The 12,634-nt window shown below is 37.9% G+C and overlaps 1 protein-coding gene across 3 annotated transcripts in view; it reads right to left on the bottom strand.

Moving 5' to 3' along the window:
- Positions 1-228: 228 nt before the first annotated feature.
- The window catches only part of ASAP2 (ArfGAP with SH3 domain, ankyrin repeat and PH domain 2), an 83,961-nt gene continuing 71,555 nt past the window's right edge, over positions 229-12,634 (bottom strand). The window contains exons 23-28 of one of the 3 annotated variants that reach the window (XM_068678550.1): positions 11,552-11,713; positions 10,477-10,645; positions 8,766-8,833; positions 6,824-6,936; positions 3,783-3,905; positions 229-2,888 (exon numbers count right to left, since the gene is read on the bottom strand). In XM_068678550.1, coding sequence (XP_068534651.1) covers positions 2,814-2,888; positions 3,783-3,905; positions 6,824-6,936; positions 8,766-8,833; positions 10,477-10,645; positions 11,552-11,713 — 710 coding nt within the window. In that variant the 3' untranslated portion in view covers positions 229-2,813. The remainder of the gene's footprint in view (positions 2,889-3,782; positions 3,906-6,823; positions 6,937-8,765; positions 8,834-10,476; positions 10,646-11,551; positions 11,714-12,634) is intronic. The other 2 variants (XM_068678551.1, XM_068678552.1) reach the window with 2 other exon arrangements.

The raw sequence follows: 12,634 nt of genomic DNA, 5'->3' as shown, positions 1-12,634 counted from the left end.
AATATAAAATGCAGTTCTGCTTGACATAGATCTTAAAACAACAAGAGAAGAGTAGTAATAAGTAGTCATTTAGTGCTTTACATGCCTAATGTAATATGTGCTGCCTCCATAGTTCTTACATTCCAGTGAGAATCCCCAAGATGTACTTTTTTTGCCCCTTTACTACTTGTATTTCTCATTTTACATATCAAAAAGCAAGGGAGGGTGACATAAGAGAAGTAGCCCAAGTGATTTTAAAAGTAGTTTTATTTTTCCAGACATTTGACTGGTTAACAAGAGTAAAATTTATTAATCATGCTCTAATTATAAATCACTGCATCCAGGACATTGAAAATAAGAGTTGATTTTCGGTTATACAATATATACAGTTGCTCTGCAACTAAACAAAATAAAAACAACTGAATTGAATATTATACATCTCATAGCATTCTAAGCTGCATTTTTAAATGTCATTTGCTCCTTTTTAAACAGTTAACACAGCAACCTAATAGTCTGTCTATTAACAGCTTTTTGAATCATTATTTTGATCAGATTTGAAAAGTTGTATGAAATACGCCAAAGGTTTGGACTTAAAATTCTTACTTTTATATTATAAATAGATATCTACAGGCTCTAGAATTTCTTTTTCCTCTGCCAGAGGACAAGCAAACTTTGAGAAACGTTGAAAGTTTTGGGATAAATTTTGCTTAGCTGCTCCTTATTGGTCCTCAACATTTTAACAGTCTGCAGGGGTAGTGCTATTACACTGAAGTCTAAACATTTTCTAAGTGACTAGTGAACAGGATTGTGACATTTTAAAGTGTGTTCCTCTTCTAGCAGAGCCTAAGGAAAATTCGCATCATTGTTCAACTTTACGAGTTGTTACATACACTATAAGATTCTGTGTTAAAAATACTGTACATTAGGAGATCTGTGCAAAATAATATGCCCATTTACTCTCTAGACTCTATCAGGGATAGAAACATACAAAATAGTGTTGCAAACTGAACGTTATCAGTAAGTGAATAAAACTGTAGTGCTAAACTATTACTCTATCATCTTACTGGGAACTTTGAAAATACAGACTAATTTGCTTCAACTTGCAACAAAAATATCTTGAAACATTCCAGTTTGTTCCCCATTTATACTGCAGCAACAGCATCTAGAAAATGAAAGGTCAGTATATACCTGGCTGTACCCACACGTTTGAGAGGCTATCAACCAACTGTACCATTCAGGGAAGGTGATAAAGGGAAGATCAGTGTTGCTCTTCCAGCATTAACGCAACGTGATTTTTCTCCAAACAAGACTACGCAGTGGCCTATTTTCCTTTCTGTTAAATACGAAGTGGCCAATTTAAACACCACTTGTCCAGAGATTCAAAGTTTTCTCGGAAAATCTAGAGATGGAATATTCACAGAACGTGATCAACGCCAATTTGACCTAGACATAGATTTCTCTTATCCTATGCCATCGGTTGTTTCTGTAGCACAAGCAAAAACTGGTACAATCTCTCAATCTGCCAACATCAAAATGATGTCTGATTTGTATCGGTGTTTTCCACCAACCACCCGGGAGTTACCAATAGCCTAGCCTTTGTTCACAAATTAGTAAAACAAATTTAACAACAGTGTAGCTACCATATATGTGGGTATATTATATAAATACAGAGTGAGTTAGCAAACCATCCTTGTTTGCAAGGTAGTGGCACACAAATTTTTATCAAACAGAACATAACGTAGTGTACTTGTGAGGTGTCAGAGACCTTATTGACCACGGATAGTTACCTACATCCTCCACCAAATATGTTCTCTGTGCGAACACATTGCTGGATGATTAAGAAATTTCAAGATTTAAAAAAAAAAAAGTCTAACCACTATAATGATACAAGTGTAAGAAATGCTCTGCAATCCATCATCATGATTAAGTACATTTCAGGAAGTGCAGTTTTCATATCCTTGAGTTAATGCAGTTAACTCGGTAATATTGCCATCGTTTAGATAACCAGCAGTAGTCACATTAAATGACCAAAATGGATGTAACATACATAAAGAACATTCAAAAAACAGGTTCCACACACGTGCAGCCTAGAAAAATGAAACAGTCTCAAGCTCACAAAATCAGAACTAGAAAGTTCAACGACTAACACAGATTTCAGATAACTTGAAGCAAATATCTACATCCATTCTGAAAGAAAGAAGTTTCTCCTGTGGTAAACTGAAATACTTTGTCACTTTTACCTGGCCAAAGACACCTAGTTAAAATTGTTTCTTCTGCAATAGTTGACATCCTGGATGACAGCCAGTTTGGCAAGATGCTGAATGAGTCCGACTGAGAACTATGCAGCAGCTTGCACGTTTTGGTTCTGAATCCTTACAACGGTATTGAGAATTGGATAAATTCACTGCCCTGTTACAGATGCACACAATTTCTTTTGACTGGGGAAGCAACACTGAACTGTGGTATTGTCATGTTACCAAACAGAGAATGAAATTACAGCAAATGTTTTCAAAAGAAAATTCATAATGTTGTGATGTCGACACACACATATGGGTTTTGATTGTTAAAGCTTTTCAGTTCACCTTAAAAAAATACAGGAAGAGTTTTTTTTTTCTGATTGTTTTTGTAAACTGCTCATGAGAAGTTTTCACATAGAAAAAAGTTCTAAAAGTCCCAAAATCAGAACAATGGTAATAAAAAAGTAAGCTACAGTACCTAGGACTTGGGCAGTGCTCTGGCAAGGTGTCTGCAGATAGGTAGATGAAATGAAATAGAGCAAAACTTATTTCTGTGACCGCTGGAAATGAGAAATGTCTCCACTTATCAGTAGCAATTTAGTCAACAATAAAGTGCACAAATGAGACAGGGAAAGCTCCTTTCCGACTGGGGTCTCCATCAATATGGCCGATCTGCAAGAGTTCAGACAGTTTTCAAGTCAATCTCAAAAAGTATTTAGAACCAAAACAAATACCAGTGACCTTTGTTATTCAACTATAGACTTTTATTTTTTTTTCAAATTGTCTTATTCAGTTCTTTAAAAGTAACACCTCTTGATGTGGTCCCACTACTCCATCATTTCAGTTCATTCTGGAACGCCTGGCAGCCCGTATCATGCCTCTTTTAAGTTGCTTCTGCTGCCTTCTCTTCTCAGTGAAAGGTAAAAGAATGGATCAAGCTTCAACAGATCTCAAGCGTTTTGTTTCTTAATCTATTTGTGTTTATACAAATAGGCGATAATTTATCGCCTGCAATTTAGATGCAATATGAAATTCTCCTCTTTACTAGCTAACAACTAAATTGAGTGTTTTCATGCATAATAACTTTCCAAATTTACTTTAGCTGATGCAGTTCTGGGGTACAAATAGTTGAGATGGTTTCCCAGCACACAGAATAAACCATTTCTCAATCTCAGTCAGCTAAACAATTAAGACAATACAAAGCTGTCTCCTGAGGACTGTGACACAGCATCTTCAAGGAAGATGAAATAGTAGCAGATTCTCCAGTTGCTGACACCCACCCAGGAGTTTCCTTAAGTCACACAGACCATGCCCCCTGTGTATTGTGAACCCTACTACCCAGGTGTTGTTTTTTTTTTTTTTTTCCTGAATGTAAAAATTTTTCTTGAGAAAAGCTAAAAGTTTATCTGAAGCCTGAATTTTAAACAAAAGAAACATTTGGAATCAAGTTTCCACGAGATGAAACTTCTCTTATTTGGAAACCCAACAGGGATCTTCTGAAGTCAGCATCAACCTCTAGATTTCATTTATTTCAAAGTAAGTTGATAGAAAATAGGAAATACTCACCCACCACTCCTGATCTTCTTCACCATCGACTACAATGATATCTCCCTCTGAAAAAGTTAGCTCATCTGGGTTATCTGCTACACAGTTGTAAATCGCTTTTACTCTTTTGGGTTTAGTTTTTGACTGAAATATAAAAATAAGGCAATGTGAGTAATAAGCAGGGAAGAATCAAAATAGACTTGATGTAAAGCAAGCAGAGATGCTACCAATAGTATACCAAATACTAATGCTACCTGCATTGTCTTTCCATGCAAGGAGCATGGGATGGCAGAGCATAATCTTTCTACATTAATCTACCCCTTCCTCCAGTTTCCCCAGCCTCAGCCAGCAAAACCCTTTCCTTTCTACCTTCAGATGCCAGAGCAGAGCTGCAAGTGCCAGTCAGGTCAACAGACGGCTGTTACTGCAGCGGGTGTTTGGGACAGAGGCTCCAGGTGGGGTAAGGAGATGCAGATCTCACCACCATCCTGGAGTTCCTCAGGGACTGGTCCTCATCTCTACTTAGGGCAGCCATGGAGCTGGAAGCTTGTGAGGGGAGAAGAGACTCCATCCACAAGTCTGCTTCTTTTGACCAGCCAAATGTTCTGTTGTGGACAAAGCCCTGTTCCCAGGAGACTAACAAACAGGGAAGTTTTCCATATATCTACAACACGGTTTCAAAAATCTCTAGCATGCATTGAGAAAAAAAGAAGCATCAGGAACCTTCCTCCTGAAAAATGGACTATTGGGTAAATAAATGCATTGTACAGCAGGTAACTCACTGGCTGCACGTGCACTGTAACGAGGTCTCTTTTTTCTTTACTCAGGAATCACTTCTACAATCATTTCCTAAATCTGGTTTGGCTTCCAGATTCTCTGGCAGACTTAGCAGAAAAGGGTGAAGTATAAGGCTAAAGGGAGTGATTTAGCCAAAGTGCTTTAGCTAGACTGATCTAGCTAAAGCTCTTTAGCTGAGGGGCCCTTGACTAAATCTCAGCTAAGATGCTTTAGCTAGATTGATTTAGCTAAAGCACCTTAACTAGCACACACCCCCCTGAGCCAGGTTTCTCTTTACTTCTCTGTCTTATGACAGAAGAAAACCATCCAGCTGATTTTCTCAGGCTGAATTTTGTGACTACTGATGCCCTAGAGATATTTGGAGACTCAGATTTGTTCTTCATACAACGTGCAGCTAATATTAACCTGAGAGTGGAGACAGACTGTTCCTAAAAAACAGCCAGGACAACCCATTCACACATAAGTGAAGCAATTTGCCCTGTAAAACAAAGAAGGAAAAAAGATAGAGAACTACTACAACCTTAACTTAGACAGAAAGCCAGGTAGGGAGCTATTCCTGAACTGATAATGTATTCAATGTATGTAGCCAGCACTGAATCACAGAGCACACAGCAGAAATTGTGATCAGAGTTCAACAGCTTCATGGAGTAAGTATGGCAATTCCCTTAGTGCATCTAAGCTAAAGGGACAGCTATTCAATTTTTCACTAACCAGACTATTAAATTTTACTACAGCCTAAACCATGAAAATTGTTTTGATGCAAGACAGGCAGTAACTTGGTTAAACAAGAGTGGGAGAGGCAAGAAAACAGAAGATTTTACAATCCCAACTAATGCAAGATGAACTCCGCATGTCTCTGTGTTTCTTTTTTTCAGCATGATCAGATGACAAAAGCTAGGAGGAGTTCCAGGAACTCAAAACAAATGCACAAGGCTATGCACACATACACGCTGCAGTCCTGTCCTGGAGAGTTACTACTTCAGTAGATATGGTTAAATAAAAATGAACGAAGAGAGACAGAGGACCGAAGAAGGCAAGATGTTTTATTGCAGCCCACTAATAACACAATCATAGGGCCAGGAACAGCACAGCTCCTACCTCTCAGTTTATTATTTACCTACTAAACTATACAGACCTTAAAGCATAAACCAGCCCAGATCTAGTCACATACAGTATCTCAAGAGCACGAGCTCTCTGTATGGTGATTTGCTCGCTGCAGAGAAATACTGTCATGACCAAGCATATAAATGTTTTATGTCTGCCACAGAAGAAAACAATGTAAAATTGGAGCAAGGGCCAAAGAGTCAATTGAACTACACAATATGGAACAGCAAAACTGACATCCAGAAATAAGTCCCTTCACCTACACCAGTACAAGAATACAAATATTGACACTACTACGTGTGTCACCATTCATGGACCTAAATAAGAGTAAGAAAAGACCACACAATGAAATCAAGAGTCCACCTAAGTCCAGTATCTAAGAGTCACTGTATGGTTAGGGGAGGATGGAAGAGAAGAAGAATACACAACACTCCCAGCTCAACACTTCCAGCCTTCCATTTCCCCCTTCAGCCACCTTATGGTTGGACCAGATGATCCTGGAGGTCTTTTCCAGCCCTTATGATTCTATGATTCTGGTTGTGATGCCTCACATCAGGTGTGATTCCTGTGTACTTAGTAACCTCCAACAGATTTCCCTCTTGTCACCCATCGAATGCATGACAAAGAGGTGCAAAGTGAAACAATTCCACAAAGTTCCAATTTCTTTTGTTTTGAAATTAGCTCCTCCCAGTCTTTTCTGAAGCCATTTGGTCCACCAATGTAAACAAGTGTATTTACTTCCCTCGTAAAAGTAAGCAAGAAACCTCCCTTACTACTTACTTCACTGAAGTTTAAAAAGTGAGTTGCATATGGCTTACAAACGACCTACTATTCTTTTATCAAGCTTACCTACCTTCAATAAATCAAACAATAAATTCTACAAATTCAGACACAAGCAGTGAATCTAAGCTTTGTCTTTGTTTTCTCCTTTTTTGCTGGTGTTCTTTCTCATTTAAGATCACATATCATTGAATAAGAAATGCAAAAGAAGCAACATTTTCATAGATACCTACCACAAGTCACACATTTGAGAGGATAGGGGTTTTGTATTTTCCATGGTTCACACACTTCATTTCTAACAGAACAGACTATTATGGCAGCTGTGCGTTTGACAGTGTGTGGAAGCTTTAATAAAATCTAAACCTAGGTTGTCTACTTACTATTTGTGATTTCCTTGGCATTGGTGCTGGTGGCTGGATCTGTGCCAAAGTATTCACTGTAGAACCAGTTTGTGTTACTGGGATCTCACACACGGAAGAAGATTCTCCTGCTGCTAAGGCAAGTAAAATGATTAAATCCTAGGCATGCTTTAAAAAAAGAAAAAAAAAAACAACAAGAGCAATACAAATTGAAACCAAAATCATTATTATTAATTAGCGAATACAAAGGATTATGTATAGCATGAGTATTTCATCTTTAATGTCGTTCTTTTTTTTACACTGAATGTGGCATTCCTACCGTTTTCCTTACCAAAGAAGGCCTCTTTTCCCAAGAAGAATTACCTAAGACCTTTAATATCACAGTTACACTGAGAAAAGGTATAAGATATATGACTAAGAGAAAAAAAGCCTATAAAACAGATGACACCAGAACCAAATTTCCCATTTCCCCACCCATTCTCTACAGACTGAAGATTTTAGAACTTTTCTTTCCTAATAAATCCCATCTTTATCAAGATGCTGTACCCTTCACAGGAGACTTCTGACACATTCTGATAATGATTTGGAAATTCCAACTCTGTGGAAATGTTGAAGGGAAATGAAAAAGAATCAAAGTATGAACCAATAAACATAACAGTGGAAGAATAGATTGGGTAGAAGAACTTCCACTAAAATCACTACAAAAGCAGGATCAATTTGCAATTTCATTAATTAGATGTGATGTATGAAGTTTCATTTTAAAACTACAATCACATTTTTCTGTGCAGAAATGTATTTTGGCCTTGCCTGTTGCCTCATATATGAGGCATGTAAACGAGAGTGAACTAACTGAAGCTTTCATACTGCATCCTCTCTTTGAATATGTGTGGGGGGTAGGTGAGCTGAGATGACATCAGGAAAGCTAAAGTCCAGCTGGAATTGAAGCTGGCCAGGGATGTCAGACAAGGAGAACGGTTTCTGTAAGCACATGTGTGACAAAAGGAAGGCTAAGGAAAACGTGGACCCACTGCTAAGGAGAAGAAAAAAACCCAGGTACCAGGCTGTGCTGGGGGCCACCCAGCTGGAAAGCAGTTCTGCAGAAAAGGACCTGGAGGGGCTGGCTGCACATGAGCCAGCAGTGTGCCCTTGCTGCAAAGACAGCTAATGGTATTTTGGGTTGTGTTAGGCAAAGCATCACCAATGGGTTGAGGGAGGGGATCCTTCCCCTCTTGAGCAGCACTGGTGAGGCCACACATAGGGTGCTGCATCCAGTTCTGGGCTCCCCAGTACAAAAGAAATGTGGACATACTGGAAAGAGTCCAACAAAAGGCCACAAAAATGATTAAGGCATTGGAGCATCTCTCACAGAAGGAAAGGCTGAGAGAGCAGGGATTGTTTAGCCTAGAAAAAAAGAAGGCTGAGGAAGAATCTCATCAATGTGTACACAAATCTGAAGGAAGGGTGCAAAGACAACAGAGCCAGGCTCTTTTCACTGGTGCCAAGTAACAGGACAAGAGACAATGGACACAAACTGAAACATGGGAGGTGCTCTCTGAACATCAGGAAACACTTTTTTTTTTTTTTTAAAATGTGTGGGTGATGAAGCATTAGCACAGACTGCTCAGAGAGGTTGTGGAGTCTCCTTCCCTGGAAGACCTTGCAAACCCATTTAGGCATGGTCCTGGGCATCCCTGTGAGCAGGGATCTGGACCAGATGACTTTCTGAGGTCCTTTCCAACCTCAACCATTCTGTGATTCTTGCTACATGGTTCCACTGCTGACATAATTGTCCCCAACTCATGCAGAAAAGCTTTAAGCATAAGGGCCTATACAATCAAGAAAAGAAACAAAAATGCTGGTACTGATTGTGTTTAAATGTACAAGGTAAACTGAAAACACTCTCCTTTAGGCTGTAATAACAATAGCTTAATTACAGTAAAATAAATCTCTAAAGCATAATTACCAGTTTGTTGTAGTGACCCAAGTCCTCTAGACTGCCCTTTGTTTGCTAAGCCAGATGACTTCTCAGTCCTGTTCAAAAAAAATTAGAAAATTTTCCATTTAAGAAACAAACAAGAACTCCAACCACAAGCATTCAGACTGTTTTCCAAATTATAAAATTCTTGTAACATCTTCAGTATACTCCAGTGTCTGGTATTTTAAAATATTAGTTTGTTTCCCTATTTCTGAGCAGGCCAATGGTAAATTGCACCTAATCTAAAAACGTAAGGCAGAAGAATTACATACATTCAATTTCTGCAGTTTGTACAAAGCTGATTTTCTTTCCCTAAGTTCTGAAGTTCTTAACATTACTTTTTAAAAATTCTCTGGTGTGCTTTGTTAAAAATATGTATCGTGTACATTACAGCAAACTTCAGGAAGTTGCTTCTCCCTTTTACAATTGCATGTATATGCAATTAACAGGCTAGAAAGGAAACTCAATGGTTGGTTGCTTCTTTCACTCACAAAGCATCAACCATGTGCATTATCTCACATATACACATTATCTATACTTGCTAACCACCTAGGCTTGCATAAATGATGCTCTACCAAATATTCAGTGTCTAAGAATCCAAAATTTTCCAAGACAATTTACTAACATATCTCACTATGCTTACTTTGGGAAAACTTTCCATACATTATTGTCACAACTTAGAAGTTTTCTTTTTAGAGCCACCATGAGATGTAAAAAGGAGCGGAGCGATGCAGTACTTTATATACACAGACCTGCATCTGTGCTCCAATTTATTTATTTATTTAATTTTAAGGATGAGAGACTCTTACTTCTTCCAAACTTTTATCACAGGCCATATTTTCTAGACTTATTATTATTGATCTTCTCTGGTTTTGGCCTTACTACTTTGTATCTTTATTTTAATTCAATAACCAAGACTGATTACAGTAGTCCAGCTGAGACATTATTGATGTTGAGCCAATTGGAATAAATAACTCCTAAATTTTGCAGGTTATAATCAAACAATGCTCTTTCTCTTTGCCTATTCCACAACAGCACAAGTCTTCTTATTTATGATTCACCATGTCTTTGCAGATTCTTCTCTTGAAGGCTTTTGCTTAAGCATACTTAGCTGTTCTCCATACTCCAACAGTTGGCTGTTCTTCAGTACCAAGCGTTGCGTACTAAACAACACTCCTCTTCTTCCCAGACTACTACTAGTTTTTCAAGGCTAGTTTAAATATAATCCTATTCACCAGTACATTTCTCACTTGTAACATCTTTTTCTTACAAATTTAAAGATTGTATTCTCTATTCCAAGTCTCAACTCCTTCCATGAATGAAAATATTGAATGGAACTGAACAGAGGATAAGCATGTGAACAACAAATGGCACAATCAGACATAATATTCCCTTATCTCTTGTTATCAGAAGAAAATTAGAAATGGATTATTCTTTGTGCCTTATTTCCATGAGGGCTAAGCATTCTGTAGATACTGTAAAAGTTATAAAACATTAAATTGCTAGGCTGTTCTGTTTTTACCATGGGAACCCTTGTAATCTGCTCCCTCAGTATCTGTCTTCTGTTCTGTCACATGTTAGAACACATCACTGGCAAAGACTGCATACATTACAGATGACTTGCATGTTATATACCATAAAATTGAAAAGTTAATCATTATGAAATATATGCATTAAGTACTAAAATGGCATCAGTTACCCAGAAATAGGCTTTCTTTGAGAGATTCGACTAGGAGGTTGTGGGGGCAGTGGTGGTGGGGTTGGCTTGGTTTGTGGAGGAGCTGGTTGCTGTTTAGATTGCTGGTTCAAAGCTTCCATAATGCTGGCTGTCTTTGCCACTGGAGGCGGTGGTGCTGGAGAAAGCACATCTATGGAAAAAAGTTAGACAATGAAAAGGAATTAGACTTCTAGTTGCCATTTGGTCTCTTGGGTTCTCATCCACAGGTCTTCCTGTTACAGGATTTATCTTCATCAAAGAAAAATGCTTTACTACTTGTTATCAACAACTTAAAACATGAAGTTATCCTTCCATTGGAAGGGTGACCTCTTTGGAAAGAGGTTTACGTTTTGTTTCACCTACTCAAGATCAGAGCGCTCACAAATACTTCAATTCATCAAAGCATTAACGTACAAGCAAAGAAAATTCTCAAGTGTTACCAAAGTCATTCTGATCTAACATTTTCAAGAACATGACTATATTTAGAGTGATGTTGTTGTTTGCTCAATCAAGGCCTTCAGTTGGTGTTTTATGGAAAAGTATTTGAGCAAGCGTCTGAGAAATTTTGTTTAGAGAAAATTCTTTTTAAAAATCCTGTTATAATTAATATTTAGTCAACGAAACTTTACATTATATTGAATAATTAATTAAATTTCTATTGAATTCTTGAAACCAACACAACAGCAGCTGGCAATGCATTAAAACATCTTTTTTACACTCTTACGCTCTTCAAGAATTATGCACAATGTGGAGACATAGCCCCAGGCCTATATGTAACACTTATTTTTACAGCTCACTGGTGAGATATGCATCATTAAAACTACATATCAAAGTGGAAAGCTCTTTAGCTCTAGTAATAGCCACTACTTCCCGTTGACCTTGCACTGCACCATTCGCTGGGATTTCAGAGAAGACAGTTCGTACTAAGTTACTGGATGAGAACGATAGGCCGAAGCTACAGTCACCAAAAGAGGAAATATGAGTTGTGAAAATGGAAAAATAAGCCAACTATGATTAGATACAGCAGAAGGGAAAACAGGGGAAAGTGGAAACATACTTGTAGATGTTACACGCAATGGCGGCACAGGGGGATGAATAGCTGGTGGATCAGATGAAGATCTCTGCCTGCTTATACTGTCCACTCCTAAAGAATTTGTCTTCCACATTGTATTAGATGAAGAAATTGTCTGAATACCACTGCCAAGAACTGAAGGCTGGACTAAAAAGAGAGGAAAATACTATATTATTATTATTACTTACCCTAAGCACAAAGCGTTAATATTCACACCCGTGCTTTTAAAAATGGTGCAGCTACACACTACAAACACTACATTCACAAAATAATTTGTTCATATTCAGAACCACTGCCATCTTGCAGGAATGCCAGAGCAGAAATCAGAGTCCATGTAAAATTACATGGAAGTTTCTGGTTGAATTCTTACTAACTTTTTACCCTAAATTTGTCTCCAGTCATTACTTTAAAATATGTTAACACTTGAAAAGCAGACATTTCTTAACAAGTAGAAAAGGTACATCTTGCTACCCTCTTTAATCCCTGACTGATAGCTGTAATTATTGCAGGTTGTCCAAGGAAAGGACCTCACCTTGGATATTAGCAGACATTGCTGACTCAAAGTGAAACAGCAGTTTTGATTTGGAATCGACATAAAACTGAATTTCACCCAAACAAGAAGCTCTGACAACTAGTCATGAAACTAGTATCAGTTACAAGGTACTGCTTCCTCAGGCTTCCTAAACGATTCCATTCGTAGGCTAAAGAGCTGCATCTCCATTTTATAAAAACACTATAGATTTTCACCATGAGGCCAACATTTTGCACTTCTCATGTCACGTTTCCCTACTCAGAGCATGAGCATCATATTAAGAAAAGATGAAACAGAGTAAGGTATGAATAAATATCAGGTTGCAGGGAGAAGCGTACAAGGCTCAAAAGACTTGGAGAACAGCTTAAAGCTAAGAGGATAAAGGAGTAACAATAATTCATCATAAGCAAACCAACAACAATATCAGCAATCAACAAGAACCTGAGATCGGTGACACTATCATAGCTTTTAACTGAAATATAAAATAATAGGCTACTATATTGCTGGAGTAAAAAGAATATGAGTTAATAACCTCT

Source organism: Anas acuta, chromosome 3 (genome assembly GCF_963932015.1).
Source record: "Anas acuta chromosome 3, bAnaAcu1.1, whole genome shotgun sequence".
NCBI classification, from domain to species: domain Eukaryota; kingdom Metazoa; phylum Chordata; class Aves; order Anseriformes; family Anatidae; genus Anas; species Anas acuta.
The sequence above is the reverse complement of the archived record's forward strand: the minus strand, read 5'-3'. Positions and strand labels throughout refer to the sequence as shown.